Source organism: Biomphalaria glabrata, chromosome 1 (assembly GCF_947242115.1).
Source record: "Biomphalaria glabrata chromosome 1, xgBioGlab47.1, whole genome shotgun sequence".
In the NCBI taxonomy this organism is placed as follows: Eukaryota; Metazoa; Mollusca; class Gastropoda; family Planorbidae; genus Biomphalaria; species Biomphalaria glabrata.
In genome coordinates this window covers 36,659,160-36,682,584 of record NC_074711.1, presented here as the reverse complement: position 1 = coordinate 36,682,584, position 23,425 = coordinate 36,659,160, and the positions used below count along the sequence as shown (strand labels likewise).

General features: G+C 33.5%; 1 protein-coding gene across 4 annotated transcripts; it reads left to right on the top strand.

The window, feature by feature from the left end:
• Nucleotides 1-724: 724 nt before the first annotated feature.
• Nucleotides 725-22,796, top strand: LOC106062054 (uncharacterized). 4 transcript variants are annotated; one of them, XM_056034678.1, is made up of 6 exons: nt 725-807; nt 17,612-17,948; nt 18,517-18,626; nt 19,385-19,507; nt 19,736-19,817; nt 20,219-22,796. In XM_056034678.1, the coding sequence occupies exons 2-6, from the start codon at nt 17,793-17,795 to the stop codon at nt 20,630-20,632; spliced, it is 885 nt and encodes a 294-aa protein (XP_055890653.1). In that variant the 5' UTR covers nt 725-807; nt 17,612-17,792; the 3' UTR covers nt 20,633-22,796. The 4 variants fall into 4 exon arrangements, with proteins under 4 accessions (XP_055890653.1, XP_055890646.1, XP_055890642.1 ...); XM_056034671.1 differs by lacking the exon at nt 725-807 and adding an exon at nt 826-1,086; XM_056034667.1 differs by lacking the exon at nt 725-807 and adding an exon at nt 14,140-14,707.
• Nucleotides 22,797-23,425: the final 629 nt, after the last annotated feature.

The window sequence follows — 23,425 nt, the reverse complement described above, 5'->3', positions numbered from 1 at the left end:
TTTTTCTTATTAACAATTTTCTACAGACTATCAATGTCAATGTAACGTTATACAAAATACAATGGAATCACAAGGTGTTAAAAGATAGTCATCAATCTCTACAACTCGTTCAAATATTTGTCCTCGGCATCTAGCTTGCACACGAGTCTTCTCTCTATCAGCCTTCAAACTTCTTGTTGAATATATGCAGCTTTACTCTAATAATAGCATCTTAGTCATACTCATCACACTACACACAATAACAGTCAGTATCATGTTTTGTTTTGTTTGACATGTTTCGGATGTTCCTTCAGAGTTGAAGATAATTTACTTCCTAGTCCCAACCTCCCGCTGTGATGGGAGCGGGCAGGGTTTGAACCCGGGACCATCGATAAATCAATCCAAACGACAGTCCAGAGTGCAAACCGCACGACTTTAGGCTGTCTCCCTTCAATTGATTACAATTTGGTCATTTTACAATTTAAAAAATGTAGTAATTATTTAATTAAAGATAAAATAAGTGTTGTAATCTGAATCTTAATTTAGCATATTTAATTATAATAGTTTTTTTTTAAATTCATTTATTATAGTATTACACGGAAAATCATATTTTGAGAGACAGGTTTAAAAAAAAAATTCTGGATTCTTTAAATGCAAACACATTTCAATCCAATACAATTAATATAACTCCACATTGTTATTTAACACCAGACTAAAGAGCGACACACTGAGCATCCTTGTGAAATCTAACTGATAGTGGCACTTATCTAACTAGGTCAAAACACGGTTCCAATGTGTTGTTAGTTCACGAGAAATATCGTCTGACAGGTACATGTATAGGGTTAGCTTGATCTGTTATTGCAGTGTTCTTGTGATTTGATAGCAAGCTGTGCCTGTGTACATTGATAACATATCGTGTGAAACTATACTTAGATCTATAGTCTCGTAGACCTGCGCTTAATGAGTGTGTGTGTGTGTGTGTTTGAACTCTTTGTTTTCAGTTTTCTTTTCTTAGAAACTCTATTTGTTTCGCTAAGATAATGACATTGAATTTACACCTGACTACAGGTCAGTTGTACACATTTCTACTCACACTTAACTAGCAAGGTAAGCATTCAATATTTGCTTTGCGAAGTCTATTCTTTTCTCTTTTTTTCCCCTTTTTTTTCATACAATGTAGGCCTACTGCGATTTTCTGTAACCTTTAATAATAAAAAGACTCGATGCCCAGAAAGTGCTTCTTCCACTATATGTAGTTTTTAACTTCAAATTTTAGTCTAGCGCAAGAGGTAGGCCTAGATCTATATGATAGGATTGACAAGAAGTATTGTCTTCAATATAATAGTTCAAAAACAAAAACATTTAAGTACGGTTTACTTTCGTTGCATCAGGGCCGGCCTTAGAGAATTGGAGGCACAAGGCAAAATGAATTTGGTGGCCACGAATGAAATATAAAAAATAAAATTATGCAAAATATTTAAGACCTGTTGTACTCCAACAATAACATTGGGAACAATTTTCGCCACTGTAACACTAGAAAGATACCAGATAGAACCTCACCAATCGAAGGCCCTATGCGTATGGTCGGCCCTGATGTGTATGTGTGCCTTTTTGCAATACAAGTAAATGTATATAAATAGATGTTGATCTACATGTATTATCAGAAGAGGCTTTAAAATTACGTAATAAATTTTATGGGTACTCCTTTTTTTACCACATCAGACATGATCAAATTTGCTTTTCTTATTTGTCTTCTTGTATTTCCTTTATTCCAGTTTTTTTTTAATTCTCTATTAAAAAAACAACAGAAGTTGCTGGTTATTTTATTCATTAAAATTCACGTTTTCTTTTCAGAAGATTATAAATAGAATGACTAATAACAATAGAATCAAAAGTTGGCACTTTGAGTGTTTAAAAGTCCTACTGTGCCATTCGATTATGTAGCTTTATCATTTTAAACATATTCCTGTGACATTAAATATAACCGAACTTATATTGGCTAATACATAGAAATCACATTTAAAAATTGTATAAGTGAATTTCATTCTATATTGCTGTCAGCATGTTGTTGTTAATCTTATCTTATAAATTTCAGACGCTCTTTTAAAAGGTGTATTCGTGTTAATCTAGTCTCATAAGTTAATAAGAGACTTAAACTCTGCTAAGGTCGTTGGTTTTCCCGGCAGATTCAGACAAGTCACCCCATGCACTAATAGCACAAGGGAAGAAGAAGCACTTGTACGAATTTGTCCTAGCATTTGAAATAAGAAATTTTGTTTTAAATTGTAAGAGCTATGAAATTCATTATGTTATACAATTTAAAAAAAAAACAAAAAACAATCTAAGCTCAATGTCCAAACTACGTTAGTCGCTGAACTAAAGCTACAATTATGTGTTTTTTTTTTAATGTTATTTATTGGTACTTTCATTATATAGACATCTAGAACTAGATCTACCTAAACTTCTGATTTAAAGCTCGAAAGATCTAGTTCTGATTTAGATCTACTATATCTAGAATCTAGATGTTATCTATATTAGAGTATGTAAAAATACAAGAAAAACTTAGATTATCTATCAACAAACTGAAAGCAACATTTAGTTTAATAAATAACTCAGTTATCGGTACTCTACTGCTGACTACTGTTTTTTATAGTCATATTTAAATTTCTTTCTTTTTTTTTGTTTTGCTTTAAAAAATTATAACAGTCAAACCAGAGTTTTCCCAGTGTGGCCAACGAGCTAGTTATCATTTTCTCAGCAATATAAATCAGTTGTAAAATTTATGAAAATGTTGAGATTAGTGTCCTTGTTCCAGGTTTAACCGTCCGTCTTCCCTCCATGAAGTTGTGATTTGAATAGAGGTATTGTAAAAGAAAAAAAAATATCTCTAGAAGACATAGATCAATTGAGTTTTTCCCCACTAAAGTTGTTCTCTGGCTATTGAAGAACAACGAGACATGTCTCATGTCTTTTAATAGTTTGTTTCTACACTACATCTTCCTCGTGCTATGTACAGCTCTTTACGTGACCTGCCCTATTTATTAGCAACAACCGCTTAAAATTACTTCATAACCTTCTGATCTCCCAATTCTGCATGTCAAATAGAGGTCAGCTTCTGGTAGCATGGGTCACTTATTTCTTGTCTTTGGTACTTTAAGATATAGTATTTTTAAAACTCTGGTGGCCAAGCTGTTTTAACTATTATATGCATATGTTATGAAGAATATCTAAAACAAAATTCCTTTTGGGCTATCCGATAACGATTGACTTTTAAACACACAATAACCACTTTCGCTGATTTCTATGTAGCACACTATTTTAAAAAAATCATTTGAGAGATATGTCACTCTCTCAGTAATATAACAAGAAAAATATTTTAAAATAAATTTTAAAAAAAGACTAAACCTCCACTATACAACTTTGAATATTACAGATTACAGAAAAATTAATTAAAAATTAAAAAACATTTTTTAGCTAAAGCTGGGTATCGAACTCATAATTGGGACCCCGTCAGCTCCTGGTGCTACTTCTTAGACCAGCTGGCATTGTGGAATTTTTCATAAATTTCTTGGTAACGTTACTTTCATTATACAGAAATCCTATTTAGAAACTAGATCATGACTTTAGCTTTTATCTAGTCTAGATCTCGATCTACTTCTACATCTAGTATCTAGATGTAATCTATATAAGATTTACATAAAAATATAAGCAAAGCCTAGACAATCTATCAATAAAATTTAACGAACTTTACATTTAATAAAAAAACTCAGTTATCAGTACACATGGTGGCTGCCTTGTCGTGCGGTTTGCGCGCTGGACTGTCGTTCAGATTTATCGATGATCACGGGTTCAAACCCTGCCCGCTCCCATCCCCCATCGTTTTGCGGGAGGTTTGGACTAGGAAGTAATTATCTTCAACTCTGAAGGAACATCCGAAATATGTAAAACAGACAAACAAACACTTCGGCTGACGTTGTCGTTTTTTTTTTTTTTTTTTTTTACGGTTTTTCTAATAACTAGTTAAAGTTACATAAAAAAAAAATAGAAATTTTATTAAACTCTTCATATAAAAACACTTTACATTCAGAAATTCCCAAAAGCACTAGTTATGACTATTTTATTCAAGAATGCAATATAGTCCTTTTTAGACTGATGTTGGAATTAGATCTACTTTTAGTTCTCTAGCCAAATTTAATTAATTTTTTTTTACTTTGAAAAATTATAAAGGTCAAACTAGAGTTTTCCCAGTGTAACCAACGAGCTAATAATTCTTTTCTCAGCGATTTACATCAACTGTTACAGTCATGGGCGTAGCCAGGATTTTTTTTCGGGAGGGGTTTTGGGGGGGGATTCCCCCCGCTCCCCCCCCCCGCGGAAAAAAATTATATATATGTGTGTGTGTATATAATTAATCTTTATTACATTCTGACCCTTTCGGAAGACGTTTATTGTTTATTGTAGACTCCCCGCCCTTGCCAGCAAGGAGGCCTGGGGAAGCTCGCAGCGCTCCACCAACGCGGGGCGAAGCCCCGCCGCCGAGCACTATTTCTGGTATTGAAAGCCAACAAAATGCATATTCTGAGGTATCTACAGTGCATTATCTTGCTATTAAAAAGTTTTATTTCAAAAACCTAATGTGCTATTCTTACTGACTTAGACCCTCTCGCGCCGTTCGGCGCATTTTCCGACAAGCTGTTTCCCTAACTTTTATTTTGCGTAATTCATTTTGTCGCAGAACATGTCCCGCTAAACCCCATGCGACGCTCTGTCACAACCTTACTAAGGATTTGACTCACAGTTCGGCATATGATTTCTTTGATTTAGACCCGATATCTACAACTGACTCCTAAAATCTGTCTTTGTTGAGCCACATTTAATGTTTTTCTATTTCGGCAGAAGACTATTCACACTTTAGGCCTATTAATGGTGCCCAAGCCACTGGTAGAAATTAGTAACCTTTCTTGACTACGCTCTTGGAATTACATGCCTGTATTTCGCTTTAGATTTAATATCGAAAAGGAAAGCTTTTTCGTCAAATCATTTGTTGAGGGGTTTTAAACCAATAAATCTCTGGAGTTTTTTTTGTTGTTGTTTTTTTTAATTTAAAACCCCATTAAGCTACGATCATAGAATTTGGTGACTTTAGTTTGCTTTAAAATAATATTGAAGAGAGAGGTTTTCAACTCTAAACGCTCTGTAGGGGAATTTTAAACTCAAAACCATCTGGAGGGGTTTTAAACTTTAAAGAAAAAGCCATCAACTCAAAACCCCTTTGGCTACGCTCATAGATTTTATAATGTGTAATTTGCTTTTTTTTATATTGAAGAGGTACTTTATAGCTTCAAACCTCAACTGGAGGGGGGGTTAAACTCAAAACCCCTTTGGCTACGCTCATAGAATTTTGAATGTGTAATTTGCTTTTTTTATATTGAAGAGGGGGTTTATCGTAAATTTTGGAGGGGGTTTTAAAATCAAAATCTTCCTTAACTGTGCTATTGGAATTTGGGGATTATTGTTTGCATTTTTTTTTTGTTTTATAGAAGAGGGGGATTTAACTGCGAAAACCTCTGGTAGGGGGTTTTAAACTCAAAACCCCCTGGTAGAGGGATTAGTATCTGAAAACCCCCTGTTAGGGTTTTTTTTAAATTTCAAAACCCCCTGGTAGGGTGTTTTAAACTCAAAACCCCCTGGTAGAGGGTTTTTAACTCAAAACCTCCTCGGCTGTGCTGTGGTAAGTGATGATTTAGTATTAAAATCTCACCTAAAATAAACAAAATGAAAGCAAAAATCAGTCACTTAATTCCGTCTCCGCCCCCCCTGCGGGGGGGGGGGGAGATTTCATTTCAAGGGGGGGGTTGAACCCCAAGAACCCCCCCCCTGGCTACGCCCATGGTTACAGTTCTAGGAAAATCTTTAGTGACATTTTTGATATCAACGTTCCAGGCTACTGGTTCAAGGCTCCATGGACTTGCATAGAGAAATTGTAAAAACAAAGAAGAACAAACAACAATGAAAAATAAGCACGGAGTGCAAGGTGGACATTATTTTCACAAAAGTCTAAGAAGGAAACGAATAATAGAATTGATGAAATCAATGCCAAAAAAACTATCTATTCATGTCCACAATAGTCCTTCTGTGTCTTGAGGGTACATTATTTGTCTTACGTACTTTTGGGCATAATTAATGTTTTGTCTTGAGTACAATATTAGTGATGTTTTGTCTTTAGCATTATTGATGTTTTGTCTTGAGTACAGCGTACTTTTTGTCTATCTGTATTGTTGTTTTGTTACCCAAAGATAACACTTACCAATCATGTTTTATAGCGCAACAGAACGTTGAAAATTTCCTACAGAAGTTTGAAAAAAAATATTTTAAAAAAAAGTATAAGTAATGCGTTCCGTTTTCACAGAGAATAAATAAATTACTGTAGACAATTAAACATGTATATATATATATAGTTCCTCCATCGTGATTCGATGATGACCACTTTGTCATCCAGGGGGCTGAGGGCATTGCGCTGGGGTTTTATGCCTCCTCGTGTGGCTGGTGAGACCTATGTGAGCCCGAAATGTTCGGCTGCACACTGGGCAGGTTATTCCAGCTGGAGCTATTGTCGTTTGCCTTGCTTTTGTTCTCTGGCGTTTTTCTTCTGCCAGCGTTGTTCTCTTTTCCTCAGCAACCTGTGCGCCAGTATTCACAGCGCGACGCCATGGTGCTCTGTCGTGTGCCTCTGTCTCCCAGGTGGCTGGGTCAATGCCGAACGCCTTCAGAGAAGCTTTGAGGGATTCCCTGAAGTGGTTTCTTTGACCATTTTGCTAGCGCTTTCTTTCGCTTGTTGACCATACAAGAGTCATTTAGGGATGCGGTGGTCTTCCATTCTGCAGACGTGTCCTGCCCATCGCAGATGGGACTGCATCAGGATTGTATGGATGCTTTGCGGACCCACTCTTCGAAGGACTTCAGTACTGGTAATAAACATAACAATTAATGAACAGAGACTTCGTTTTGAAATAAGTAGACATTGAAGACTATCATTTTATTATGTCACATCCTAACTAAAGTTTATGAAACATTTCTTAAATTGTCAGTTGATTCTGATTTGTTTAGGATACCTCAGTTTTACTTGTTGGGCTTGGGTTCTTCTTTGCGGGATTACTTTTTTTCCCCACATTAAATTGTTATGTACAATTCTCCTTTGCATTATAAATCGTTCATTTTAGTCTTTATTAATAATAAAGCTCAATGTATAAATTTTGGATACAAAGAAAATGTTTGAATTTTTTTTTATATTAAATAATGTGGTTTTAAGATTGTTTCTAAAACTATTTTTCAGTCTTTAATGTTCAATACTTCAATATTCTAATATACATTTACATCTCTTAACCATTTGAACTTTCTAGAAAACAAAGGAAACATTAAATATGTTCAGTTTATAAAATTCCAAACAATTAGAGCCATTTACTCATGATAATCTGTTGGATAATTTCTTAACTTTTATAGTCTTGCATAGTTTGAAAAAAATGTCTCCATTTTAGTAAGATATTTACATCTAGACTCAAATTATACAGCCTGGAGATATTTGGCTTCAAATCTTATTTTATTCTCCAGTGTTTCTCTAACTAATGACCCTCGCCACCCCCCCCCCCATCCCAATGACCACGAAAAAAAATTAAGTTCGTAACCCACTTTGCAAGCTAAATCTTCCCCAGCGGCGCCTGGGTTGAAGCGAGACCAATCGTTATGAAAACTGACCTGCAACGTCACAACCTGTGGGCAGCTTAGACCAATAGCTCGTAGCCATGTCACAGGTCTGTACGACATGACAACTAGCTATTGGTCTAAAATGCCCACAAGTTGTGACGTTGCAGATCAGTGTTCAGGCCTTCTATATCGAATGGTCTATATTGAAACTAAGTGCTTATCTGCATTCTGAGCATCAGAAATTAATTCACCTGGCGCCTATAACTCACTTCTCTTAGTAGAAAGAAGGCAGATCAAACCAAGTTAATACGAAAGAGAGAGGGACGATCTGATTCAAGTGACAGACTGCCGAGACAGTAGGACAGGAACGTTTGCCTTGATCGTGTCGTCCTCTCACGTTCAGTTAGAGTTACGTAGCGACACTGTTTTGTTCATGCTAAAGTAGTTAACAGAACGATGACACGTTACTCGGGAGAAATTTGACACGTTACTGGCGTTAGAAAGACGTCATGTAGATTCTAGAATCGCATCGGCTATGACGTCTTGAAACGACTCTTTGAAATGTTTTTTAATTTATAATGTTGCAGACGCCTCGCGTAAAAGAGTGTAGTCTTATTACGCAGTTCTAAGAACGTTACTCCATTTTTCAAACATAGATTTGATAAAGTCGTTTTTACTTTAATGAAGAGTTATAGCTACAAATAAAATATACTTTCATCTTTATGGGAAACAAGTAATAGAAAAAAGAATACTTTTTATAACCAAAGCTTATCTAAGGCAAAGCACATCTTATTTATGCCATTATCTGATAATTACAGTGTTTAGCTCCCTTTCTTTTATATATTGTTATCCACTATGAATTATTATGCAAAATTTCAACTTGATCCGAGAAAGGGTAGTGGCTGAAAAAACGTGTCAAACGAAATAATTAATCACCAACTCACTCTGTCTGTCTGTCTGTAAAAAAAAGTTTGTATGTGACCATGGGATGGAATATTTGACTTGCGTGCTGTGCAGTAATGTTGGGTCATTTTGAATCCTGACATTCAGAAGTTGGTAGGGAGGTCGGAAACTGTTTTTTTTTTCATCAAAAAACTTTCTTGACTAATTGACAACTTTATGATGACAAAAGAAGGTCCAGGAGTGTTTTGAACACGAAAACCCTAGGAAACGCCTCTCACACAAACAAAATGGTTATTCAAATTGCCAAAGTAAATATTTGTTGGGTACAACAGGATTTCTATATTTAAAAAAAAAGGGGGGGGGGAAGGAGCATTTCGAATTTTTGTTTTACCTGTAAATAAAGTTTGCCGTGAGAGAATATTTCTGTAACTATTTGTATTCCTTGCAAACTGATGTAACAAAATTTTCTAAAACTATGCTTTCCAATAGATATTGTCTTTTTAGAGGCATACAAGTGATACATTAAAAGTCTACATTTTTCTTTTTAAATTATTATTTGAGAAAACACATAGTCTTGTAAAAAAAATAGTGTGTTTTTTTTTAATTCTGAAGTGATTGTTTGAATATCCTACGTTTTACTTTGATTATACAACTGCTTGGTCATGATACTGTAAATACACATTTAACATCAATACTCATCCGTCAGATGAATACGATTATGTAACTAAAAGTTGTCAAAATTCCATATTTCTAAGTTACTTGCCTAGACAATGTAACTGTACATTTAATTTATAAAGTAGAATGTAAGGAGTATATATGTATGTATGCATATGTATGTATGTATGGATCGATGTCCTTTATAGAAATCAAAACAGTTTGACGAATCCTTAGATAATAGCGGTGATCTTAAGGTATGTCCAGTTGCCCTACAACAAGAGAGTTCACTAGATTTATATCAATGAAGCATCTTGACGTAGATTTTCAACTATTAAAACAGTATAGACACCTTTTATAGAAAAAGAAACAGAAAGAAAAAAACAGAGCAAAGCCACGGTGAAAACAAACATGGTTAGTATACTTTAAGAAGTGTTTTTCCAATCCAAAATTAACTTTACTGATGTCCCCTTCTTGTTGTCTCTTCTGTGCTTCTGAAAGATTCCAATGTTCAGCGTGAGAATGACTCTGATGAGCCAAGAGGACCACTCTTAGCTCTTTGATCTTGTTTGCTTCATTGTCTGGTAATGTTAACCCTTTAAGAACTCAACCTTGGCTCACATTGTGATCCAATGTCAATGGTGTTTACATGTCTTGAGCGTTTGTCTTTCCTTTAGTTTTTTTTTAACACGAAGGTCAAAACAAGAACAAGGGGAATAATCGTTTTCATTTCTTGTAATTTTTTTTTCTTTTTCAATTTCTTTTGATTTTTTTTTTAAAGTTGGTTTGCAAAGTTTTAACAATACAAATTTCTTTTTAAAGTGTTATAGCTGTTTTTGTTTTCAATACACTTCAGTCACCAGTGCCTTTAGCATAAGTAGACTGTTACACTAGCACAGGGGTCGGCAACCTGCGGCTCACGAGCCACATGCGGCTCTTTGGAAGTTAAGCTGCGGCTCTTTAGTTCCATACCCAAATATTATTTATTTCATCGAAAAAAAATTGAATCGATTAAGTAAGATTTGGCACCGATACTATCTCTCAGACACTTGTACTTGATTTTCATTGCAACCCTCCCCATATCTTCAAATGTAACATATTTGCAAATGGAATATTCAATTTTCTTCTGCCTTATCAATGATTTAGATAATTCTTGCGACATAAAAGACACGGAACAAGTTAGATTTCTTTCAGGTATATGTCTTCCCAAGCATTGTTAGCGCTCTCGTGAAAAACTAGAGGAGAAGATTTAGCGAACGCCGTGCAAAATTGATTTGAAGACAATAAGATCGATTTAAATAAACTCGTTTCAATAGCAACTGATGGAGCCAGAAGTATGACAGGAAAAAATTAAAAGAGAATCTGCGAGTCTCCACGCATTTCTTACGTTTCACTGCTTACTCCAGCAAGAAGTGCTGGTCAATAGCACTCTAGCATCGTCAGTTTAAAGAATTCTGAAACGAGACTCATTATTCCGACCTTCTTCTTCCCAATAATGTGCTATGGCTTTCTACGGGTATGGTGTTGAAACTTCCAGCTTTGTGCTTGAATGAAATAAATACATTCCTAAATGATAAAGGTATTAATCACCCTGAATTAGAGAACGACAAATGGTTGCAAAAATGTTACTCCATGATGGATATATCAGCAAAAGTAAACAAGAAAATGAAAACCCAGCCGATGTTTTGGTAGAAGATCAGAGCGGTGGCTGAGCAGTAAAGCGCTTGGCTTCCAAACCGGAGTCCCATGTTAGAATCTTGGTGAAGACAGGGATTTTTAGTCTCTGAGTATTTTAGGCGCTTCTAAATCCATAAAAATAAAGGCGGTTGGTCGTTGTGCTGGCCACATGACACCCTCGTTAACCGTGGGCAACAGAAAAAGATGACCTTTACATCATCTGCCCTATAGATCGCAAGGTCCGAAAGGGAAACTTTACTTATTCAGGGCGGCAAATGACTTTATTTTCACTTTCTAAAGCAATATTGCGATAAAACCAGTTGACAGAAACTACTTTAGCAGGGTTATTTTTAAAAAATGCAGATGAATTCGCTGATACATTTGAGCATCTCAAAACCAACAAAACCATTCTAGTATTCCTAATAAATATCCTCAACACAAATAGTAAGAAAATCCAAATTAAGCCATTTGGAATTGATACTGGACTTTAAAAAGAAAAGCTTTTTGGAGTGGAGAATTTACAGATTTGAAAAGCAAGTTGGAAGAGTTGAAGGTCCAAAAATGTTTGTACGTAACGCAACAAAAGTGGACAGCTTTCCAATAAATGCCGCGAGATGAGGCACATGGAACTGTCTTCCATATTGCTACAGTGAGGTGAAAAGTTTGGCAATAGGAGTGCTAACTATATTCAAGCAAGGATTCTCTTACATGAATATAATTAAAAGTAAAGTAAAAAGCCAACTAACAAATGAAAATTTAGAGTCGTGTTTGAAACTAAAAACAACAAGTTATAAGGCAAATGTATACAAACTTTCTAAAACCAAAGCCATCGCTGCCATTGAATTTGTTTGCTCAATTATTTTGTTATTGAAGTACAAGTTAGTGTTGTATGTAATTGCTTAATTCTTTTAATTTATTTACTTACATAATAAGTAATTATTTAATAATTCCATAAATATATTATCTAATTTGTTGTGAAAAACACTAATCATATATAAATAAATAGATATTTTCTTATTAATATATAGATTCTTTTTTCTTTATCAAAGAACTTTATTTATGCGAGTACTATTTATAGTTGGCAAGAAAAAAACTTTGTGGCTCTTTAAAAACTTTCAAAAATGGAAATTGTAATTTTTGGCTCTTCCGACTCAAAAGGTTGCCGGCCCCTGCACTAGCACTAACCCTCATCCACTAAAGATCAACACTAAGAAATATGAGATTTAGTTCAATAAGGCCGTGAGTAAATCCTCAGTCTCCACCTTCAGTAGCCTATGGGTTTACGCCCATGCTTGCCTGTTACTGTGTTTTGGATAAAGTATGAATGACGTGACTAATATGTGAAAGTTGATCGACAGATGGACACTTGAAATAAGCTGCTTATGGACAGAAGCGTTTTTGTAAGGGAGAATGGGGGACCCAATGCCTGTGTGTGGGGTGTGAGAGGGAGAAGGACCTTAATTGCCTTCATACAGACTAATTTAAAGCAATCTCTCTTTACGTAATTCCTAAATCTTGTTGTTTCCATTACGGTAGCTCTACTATTTACACAAAGAAAATGTAAAGGGGTGGGGGGGGGGTAGACGCAATGTTAGGAGGCGTGATGACTGAGTGGTAAGGTGCTTGGCTTCCAAATCGGGGGTCCCAGGTTTGAATCCTAGTAAAGACAAGGTCTGAAATGGGGAATTTCGTTTTAACTAAACTCTTCCAGTTACTCTCTTGGAGTAACTTCGCTAGCGCTGCTGGTGGAGACTTATATTCTTTTAAAATTAAATCAAATATGTTCAATTATATAATAAAATAAAATAAAAATAAGGTTAGTTTTAGTAACTCTAACCACCCTGAAGATTTTTGTTTGTCTAAATAATTTGCAGTGAAAGAGTTAAGACACAACGTCAGGAGGCAAACTCTCTACGGCAATACCAATATAGTAAAAAAAAAATAAAAGTATAGTTTAGTCAAAGGAAGAGTAGCAAAGAGTGGAGTGCACTCATTGGTTCTGCATTTTAATGCACCTTAGACCACCGTCTTGTTTACACACTAAAATAATCTAATTTCGAACCCCCCCTGACTAATTTCTTATAAGCTCTATTGTAAATGTTTTTTTTAAACCTTTGTCAAAAAAAAAAAGATGTGAGGCCGACCTTTGCACCTCCACCGCTAGCGATAGATCTCCATCCTTTTTACAAAGCTGTTATCAACTCTGTCTGTCTGTCTGGTAAAAAGTTTATACACTTTATTTCTCCCACACCCCATCTCGGATCAAGTTGAAATTTGTGCACAATTATTTCTTGTACCTGACAAAACAATTATCAGTTTCAAAGATTAACCAATTAGTCAAGTAAATATTAGTAATTATTTTGTTTTTTATCGGACAAGGGATAGAAATTGTACTTGACAGATGTGGTGCTATAAGATGAATTAGTCCCTTGAGGAGGCTTGAGTCCTCGAGGTCGAATTGAAGTCTTACAATTTTGTTTGGTTTTAATGCATTTAAAAAGCGATGACGGTAACATTGACACAGATACCCGCTTACTTCTTCCTCTTCCCTTTCCCCAACTGGTCCAGACTAGTGATAGGATCGAAGCGCATTAAGAAAGCTAATAGAATGAAATTGCGTTTAACAAAAACAATTGGTAAAAATATTTCTAATTGCACAGCTTTATTATTGTTATTAGGTTCTATTACAAATTAATTACATGACTGATACAAACTAACTGATACAATTGCACTTAATATAAGCTTTAGTTTTGTATTTTTTTTAAAGTATTGATTATGTTTTTCTTGCCAATACAGTCGTTTTACTTAACAGCTAAGTAGGCAAATATTTTTTAAATAGACAAATACATAAAGAACAATATTTCCATTGTTACAGACATCTCGAGTGTCATGTTTCGAGTATTTCAAATTTACTAAATAAACTTTGACAATCAAGTTTTAAAATTACTTTTCTTTTCAATTTCGCTTAACTATTTGTGCACAATGTAATTTGTTTACTCTCCCTCCTCCCACCGCGGCAACATGACACACACTGCACGCGACATTAGCGGTGTAATGTGCAAGGGGCGACAATCAAAAGCCCCTTTTTTTTTTCTTTGTAATAGTGTTTAAGAAAATACGCCAGGTAAAAAAAAAAGGTGCAAGTTAACCCAACACACTCAGGCGTAGAAAGATGTGTGTGTGTGTGTCTTGGTGTATTGGCGTGTGTTAAGTCTCTCATAACTTCCGCCAACTTCTGTTAGATTATGTTCACAATGTATGCACCACGTTTAACAACAGTCTTCTAAACACTTCACGTACAAATTCGTTATTTATTCTTGGTGTACTGCAAGTCTGTCGATAGATTGAACAAGATCTAGTATTTCTTGTTTTCGAGGACTAAAATTTAGTGTTCTATACTGTTGTTATCTTGACCACTACAATTCATGTTCAGTAAACACAGGTCAAAGTAGGAAGTGGTGAGTGACAGGACATTGCCAGTGATCAATTTGTTAGGACGATAGGACGCATATGAATGCCAATTATTTGGACGAAATTACGCATGTGTTTTTTTAAGTCAAGCTATTAGGATGATATAGCCCAAGTGGTGGCTAATAGCAAGTTACTAGGATGATATAGCCCAAGTGGTGGCTAATAGCAAGTTACTAGGATGATATAACTCACGTGTTCACTAAAGTCTATTAGATGATGCGGATCATAAACATTCTCAGTATAATGAGTATTTAGTAACAGAGCCTACTTAAAATAATCAGCAGAATCTTGTGCAATAACAAAATATGAAGTCGTTCAAACGGTAAGCCATAATAGTTTAATAATTAATATGTTTAATAGTTCAATAGATGACCGAGGATGATTCAATCAAATTAAAACCTTTCTATAGCTATACAAAAGCTCATTGTTTACTCCGAAACCAATAAAGGATTTAGTCTAATCTCAGTCAAGAAATAAATATTTCTAAATGAACTTATTGGATGCCATATCGTAAACGTCAGAGATGTCAAACATGTCAGAGATGTCAAACATGTCAGAGATGTCAAACATGTCAGAGATGTCAAACATGTCAGAGATGTCAAACATGTCAGAGATGTCAAACATGTCAGAGATGTCAAACATGTCAGAGATGTGTGGGGTACTGGTTACAATTTTGTTTATCAAGTTTACTACCCGGTACCTAGACGACATTGTTTTGCTACTGATTTTGTTTATAAACTAAATACAACAAGCTCTGGAGCTAAAACAAATATTTTGACAGATTTGTAAATGTCGTGTTTAATAACTTCTCTCACCTATAATTGTATCTGTACATTATTTGTTGGATAGAATCGTTTGCCATTCCTCACTCGTTTGCTACATTTCTAAAAACTACTATTCAGTGTGTTACCTTATTTTGCCTATGTAAATGAATATGTATATATTTTCTTGGACCAAGAGAAAACAAATCTCCTAATTTAAACAACTATCAAACACTATAGGAATTTGATGCACTAAAATACATTACGTGGAATATAATAAACATCAGTTTTGAAAATATAATAATAAGGGCTCAGTCTTTTTTTTTTACCATTATGATTATCATTTAACTATGTTTGAGTAAAAGATCGTTTTTTTTTGTTTTTTTTTTTTTGTTTTTTTATAACCCTAAGTGTAAACCCTACGGGTGATGGTCATGTATGTTTACTATGTTACCGCATTGTTTAATAACAAGTGGTTTACCAGACCAGTACTATAACTCTGGCCTATTTCATCTGAGCCTTGAAGAATGTGCCATTGTCTTTGGCTCTGTACAGCCTTAACACTGTCTGCAAGTCTACAGAGTCTATCTATAGTCGTGGATTCTCTTTATAGGCGTCTTTGGCTAAGAGAGACTTACTGATTTCTGTACAGAATATAATTTTGAAGTGTTTATACGTTTTACTGATTCAGAAAAGAGATCTCAATATGGACTCTTTAGCCAAATGTTCCTGAGTCTGCTGAAGCCATCCCATTAGCATAGACAAAGATTTAGCTTATTTTTCCCATTATTTATGTCTTGGATTGACGTTGATGTCAGGGTTAAATGTTAAACTCGTCTGACCGGGCACCCCTGACAGTCTAACAACTTAGCACGTTAAGTTAAATAAGTAATACCAATGGGCTAATGTACCGTATTTAATAACAAGCTTTAATGTAACACATGTTTAATGACATGATATGAATGAGAGTTCATAGCTAGCAATTATAGAAACAAATAGTCAACATTTCATATTAAGTACTCGTTTAAGTGAACATGCATTTATTTACTGGCGTAACATATAGGCACACCTTGGTCACAATGTCAGTGATAAAATCCGGGCTCACACTGCCCACAATCATATACAGCCTATCCAAAGCCAACAGCCTACGCTCAGATCAAGCTTGACTACCTCAGAGTCTCTAATCAAGACAAATAAAATCGCTGCCCCACCAAACTATAATAGCAAACTGACATAGAGTAAAGATATTAAGATAAGAGTACAACGAAGCCAAAACACCAGATGCTCTGACTTGTATAGAACGCGTCTTTGAAAACCATCGCATTAAATAATATTTCTTTTGTTCCATGTCCCGTAGTGCACAAAAAAAAACAGACTAAATAATCACTTCAACATGCGTATGACAGGCCAACCCCGACTAACCTTTATAGACACAATTGGTACTGGTAGTGGTAGGCCTATATGTTGCTGCTACCTTATCAGGGAACATTAGAGAGAGCCTTATTGAGTACACAGTAAAAAGTTCATCAGAAAGAAAAAACTAATCGAGAATGAAATAATTGATAAGTTTGTTTCTTTATACGGATGACTTACGACCGGATTTGCTCAGAACATTGTTTGGGCTCTTTTACCCCATTCCAATACATATTATTAAAAAATACACACATATAATAGAATGTATTGTTTTTAAAGTTGCTTTGTGCTTGGTACCCAACGTGTGTTCCTCAATCGTTTTACTTTGCACGGAAGTGATCTCATTATTTCAAAGTTAGGTACTAGATCTAGATCTATAGACTATAGACGTCTGACAATATCTCATCGTTGTGGATAAAATTAATGAAAGTTCCCTCTCCTCTACAGACCTGGCAAATAGTGGAAGATGATGTAAAAGTCATCGTCTGTTTCTCTGGTCCACGGTTAATGAGGGTGTCGTCTGGCCAGCACAACGACCAACTACCTCTACCTTTCCCCAACTAATGTCATTTACCCATTAGAGCTGGGTAAACCCAGATGCGCCCAAAGAAACTAAAAATCCCAGTTTGGAAGACAAGCGCTCAACCACTCAGCCATTGTGCTTCCAATCAGTCACTGAATCAGAGTGGCCATTAACAAATAATTGATCTAAATAATGTATAACAAATTACCAATATGTTTCATCAAAGTTATCACCCATGACCAAGTGCATCAATGTTTTAATATTGTGTATGTCTAAATGAAAGAGTGGGGCTGTTACTGCTACTGTTGGTCTTATTTTATCTAGTCTTTATTTTAATAACATTTATTTTACAAAACAAAATTTACAGTCTAAGAAAGAAAATGTAATCAAATTGTAGGCCTACATTTTTAAATGAACTACACATCCTAATCATTTGAATAACAAATCATCATCTATACTGGTTATTGTTTGAGCTCTCTGTCATAATATTGGCATCCACTGCATTTACCATTTTATTTTTATTCTCCAGAGTAAGGTCCAGCGTATCAACCATTGAGTGGCCATCTGGTTACGATGAACAAAAATCCTTTCTAGTCCCAGCTGCAGATACTGTTGTTCAACTCAAGACCTACACCCCAAGTGGGTACATTCCCTGTGATTGGTACACTCAGTCCTCCAGACCAACCAGCAGAGAAGAGGAAGACAAGAAGATGGCTTACTGTTGCCTTCGCTCGTTTCTGACTTTGCTTCATTTGGTCATGGCAGGAGCTGCTGGATTTCTTTGCATCTATTCTATCATTGGCTGGGATTCTGTGTATCAGTGTTTGCCTCAGCTTTTTAATAAGGACCAAAGTAGAATTATTTTTGTGAGTCATTCATATCGTTGTTTCTAGTCGGGAGGGGGGAAGTCCAAGTATGTGTCATTTAGTTTTTAATTTAAGTGTAAATTATTATTTTAAGTTTATATTAAGTTTAATAATGAAATACTAGTAGAGCATATGAAAGTTTTTTTGTTTTTTTTTTTTTTATTTGATGAACATAGTATAATACTTACAGTACATTGTTTAAGTTGAACAAAAAATTTGTATTTAACTTTAAAAACACTTATTAAAATACAAGATTAAATTAGAATTTATCTTTTATTAACTTTTTTTTTTATAAATTCCCTTCCATACATGATTAAGTGAAAAAAAAGCATAAATAAAAGTTTAATCTAAATGCTTTAATACTCCAAATTCACATTGTCAAAAGAAAATTTAAACATTTTCTAAGAACTTTCTTTTTTAAAATTTTCTAACTAATTTTTGAAATAAGTAAACTTCTATTTTAACCAATTCATTATTACAGTGTTGTGCTATAGGTTTTTCTTTAAGATTTATTTTTAAATCGTCTATTTTTTGTCAATAAAATAAAGATTGGTGTTTTATCTAATAGAATAATAGTCTACCAACTGTTTGTGACTTTGTTGTGTTTGGTTTGAGTGGCATTTCTCTGATCAACTTACTGATGTGTGTAACTGTTAATATACGCTGGATTCACACTTGGTAAGTTTATTTTTGTGTCATGTGATGTTGTTAAAATAGTCCTAAGCATACTTTGACATTTTTAACGAATAATTAATATATTTCCAGTTAGTTATTAAATATTTATATTGTTAAAAATTCAACAAGCATTTTGTGAAAGATTACTCATTTTTATTAATATCTGTGCATGAATTCAGTACTTTAATTACAGGTTAAGCAGAAATCTCTTTTCTATTATCTTAACACAACATACCAATATATATTTGTTAATTTAGTTGTACATGTTGATTGCAAGCTATCCATGTGTAATACTATCTAAACATACTATTTTATTTCATATTTTAATATATTCATCATCATCTGTCATGTCTTCCTGGATAAAAACACGCCATTTGACTCAAGTCTTTTTCTAGCTATTTTCTGCCCTTGAAGTTTCATCTAGTTAACTATCTTTTCCTCTGGGTCTTGTGCCCTATGGGTTCTAATCTACAGCATGTCTAGCTCTGTTGTTGGCATTTTTTTATGATATAACTAATACATATACACTTTCTTTCTAAAACATTTAAAGTCAATTAAATTTTTTTTATTTTTTTTTATGGTAGTACATTAATAAGCTTAGCACTCAATAATGTTCTATTATGTGTTAAAAATATATGATCATTTTCTAAAAATTTTATTTAAACATTTTTTTCCTAAAAAGCTTTTAAATTATGTTTTATTTATTATTTTTTTATTTGAATATTATTGATTCAATTGATTTTTTGTTTTCCTCTGTCAAGTATCATTTATTGCAATCTACTGCTGATGTTGATATTTGGTACAGTCCTAACATTTGGTAGCAGTATGTTCACAGTTCATTACATGTTGTGGTGTGATTCAATGCAACAAGTGTACAATCAAAGGTAATAACAATATGTATGCATTTAATACAGCTCTATAAGTCAACATCTCAGACATACGATTTATATTATATCATCATTAATTAAACATAGATACATAATCATAAAGAAAATGTACTATTTACTACTTTATATTTATGATATTGTTGTTATGTATCAGTGACAACAATATAGTTTTAAATAAGATTTTGAAACTATTTTCATTAATAAATTTGCTTTTTTTCTCCACAGCTGTTCATATTCAGCCAATTATCTCCCTTCTACTACTGGTATAAGCCTAATGACTTACAAAGACAGGCTTGAGATACAACAGGTAAATCAGAGTTGGTCTTTTGTAATGTATTAAGCTGTATTCACTAATTTTTATACTTTTAAAATAACTAGATCTATATATCCTTGCCCTCTTTAGCATTTTATTTAAATGGTCTGCTAGGAAAGACAAGGAGACAGGTCATGAATAACATCGATTCCACAAGAACAATCTTAGATAATATTGGTTACAAAATTTGAAATTAACTTGTATTAAAACACTTTTTGTATAATATATCAAATATTATATACCCCCTTATATAAAGACAGTTACATAACTTATTCTAGTCACATGATATTTTTATTAATTAAGAGAGACTGACAGGCTGAGAGAAAGTTGGGAAGTAAAAAAGAAAGGATGTAGATTGATTGAATTAAATAAAGAAACATTTTTTTTGTCATCAGATAATAATGTGGGCTCTGTGTCCAGTCTCATTCATTCTTGTATTGGCCTACGTGCTAGCCTTGCGCCTGTCTGCCACTTCTGATTCTACAACAGGCCCCAATAGAGAGCAGACAGGCTCCTACCGATATGTACTCATGCATGAAGAGACAGCACCACTGCTTACTCCAAGCTATCATGCCTCCAACGGTAGCAACGCAATCAGGCCAAGCAGTGGATTTGTGAGCGATTACTGGTCAAGTCAAGCACCTCCTTCTTATCCAGCTGCAGCATCAAGTACTCCCTCAAATACAGCTGTGACTTCAAGTGCTAGTAGGGCTTACACACCTATTGTAGCCCCATCAGAAGATACATTATCAGTATCTACACATCCCAGAACAGGAACAGGAAGCAGTAACTTATATCCTGTTGCCTAACTTCATTTCTATACTTTAACTAATTGTGTACATAAAAAGAAATAGGAAAAGAGATGCAGTATTTGTTAACAAAAAAAACTTCATTGGTGCAAACGTGCCTAAAAAAATCATATTTTTATTTTTTGTTTCAGTTTAAAATTTGATCTAGCTAAAATAATTAATCACTTAAAATTCATATTATTTAATTCTGTAGATTTATTGTGAATTGAAATGCAGAGGGATATATAAAATTTTGTACCAGACAGATAAAGCTAAAGACTAGAACAGTGACATTTGTCAAGACTATGTTTTAATTAATACTCAGTATGAAGTAGAAATGAATTATCTTTTGTTCAAATTCCAAGTGTCAAGAGTTTACCTATCATCTCTTAGAGTTAAATGAACAATATTTTCATGACTTAAAACAGCCACAAAACAACAGTGATTTGTTAAAGAAAAGAAAAATTGACAGAAGATTAAGTAAAATAATATTTTAATGATATACTGCTTGAAAAAAAAGAAAATTAAATGTTTTAAATTTTGCAGAGACTATAGAGTTAAAAAAAAAAATATTTCCACAAGAAGTTGTGATTTTCCCTGTTTTTGTATTACATTTTATTTTTCATTGTTGTTAATGAGACAATCTATATCTTGATTCTGTTAGGTACATTTGTCTGTGTGAATCATGGGTTTCAGCCTTTATAGATATTAAAAACTATGATCACACATTTTTTTGAGCCAGGATATGCATTTGGCTTTGATGAAATACTGATCCAAGTCTGTTGTATATTCTCATTTTTAAAAACCTGTAACACTACTGTGTTTAAAGAAGATTTATTTCTTGTTTTTTTTTCTATAAAGTGGGAAAAGGTCACATGGATATTGAGGTGGCCGGTGTGGCATGAACAAGTATCCACCCCTCTACATTTATATTGCAACTAATTTTATTTGGAAAGATGCAGTTTGAAAAAAAATTGGTAATGTGACATGAGTTTCAGAAGTCCTGATTTATCAAAATAGGAACAAATCTAAAAATGTATCATACTATAACAGTGTGGATATACACCATTTAAATTTAATTTGCTCTGTTTATGCTTTTAATTATTGCTTTTTTTCTCTTCCTAGATTATTTGTGAGTAAATGAAACTAATATTTTGATATGATTAAATTGATCATTGTAAAAATCAGACACATTTACCCCTAATTCATTCACATACATATCTTATAGTATATATAGTAACGTCTAGGCCTACTTCCTATTCTATGCCAGTGTAGTTCAAATTTCATACTTTGAGAATCAAGGGTAGTCTAAGTATAATCAAGATTGCAAAAATGTTACAAATTTTGAAAAACCCACTATGATATGATAATGCATTATTATTATTATTATTTTAATGATAAGCTCTTCATATCACCGTATTTACATAAAATACCATGCATTGAAATAGCTGAAATTTTATTTTGCAAAGCTTTTTCTTTTCTAGCAGTACACTCTATAATCAACTATGTTTATGACATTAATAATAAAAATGATACAGGCTAAGTAAAATATATGCAATCATAAGAATCCAGAGCAAGAGAAAAAAAAAAAAAAGATTGCAGTAACAAATTAGACATGACAATTTTCATTTAAATAAATCATTTTAAATCTGAGCTTCTGTAGCTTTAACATTGATGTAAATATTTCTTTTATTATATTGTTTAATTATGTTAATTTTAAAATGTCTGAAAAGTTTATTATTACATAAATTTTTTTTTAGTATTTTAAATGTAATGTAGAAAATAAAAAACTATTATCAACGTTGTGAGCTGGATAAGCAGAAAAAGAGAAACCACTCAGAAAATTAGAAACCACTCAGAAAAGTAGAAACCAGTAATGTCAGGTTTTTATTATTTCAGTGAAAATTTCATTGAAACTTGAAATAAATAGTTCAAAATTTAAATCACTTAATTTAAAAGATTTTTCATGTCAGAGAATTTCATTTCTCTTATAATTCAATGTACTGTAGAGTGGAGAAACAACCAAGCCAAATAGACTGTTGTTTGTTTTGGATTATTGACATTGTGATTGACTAAATATACTTGACTAAATATGTATCATGTTGTATTTGACTTTGATGTAAATATTTTGCAAACTATTCCTTTCATTGTTTCAAGTATTAAATGTTAATAGTATTTCGCATCATTAATGATTTCATTTGTTTATTTTGTGTTTTATCATGTTATTTTGTGTTAGAGAAATAATCACTAACAGTTCACTTGAAATATCACTAAAAAAATAAAATAAAACTCATTTAGAATAGTAATTGGCTCAGAAGGACTGGACCACAGTATTCCCTTGCATCTTGGTATGTAGATGGCTTAATTTGCTTAATTTGTCAGATAGATGACTTACTAATGGAGCAGTAGGCTTAAGATTATTAAGCAAAAAAAATATCTAGTAGGCCTATATTAATTACACTATAAGGATATGCATGTCACTCATAGAATTCAACATTGTATTTGACCCATCTTTATGAACCTTGAGAGGAATGTGCCTTAGATCATTGGCCATAGTATATGTTAGAACCCCTCCCTACCATCACTTGCGGTGATGTGTGTTGATACACTTTCATTTATTCTGTCAAAAATCAAACATTTGGTATAGATAATTCTTTCTCATCTATATTTTGTGTTTTGTTCAAAGTGGGAGGGGAAAAAAAACCTAGCATGGAAATACACTGACACAAATGCATATTTCATCTTAAATTCATCAGAAATTATGTTTCTAGATGTTTTTAAAATAAAACTGAAACAGTATATATAAGCTTTGTT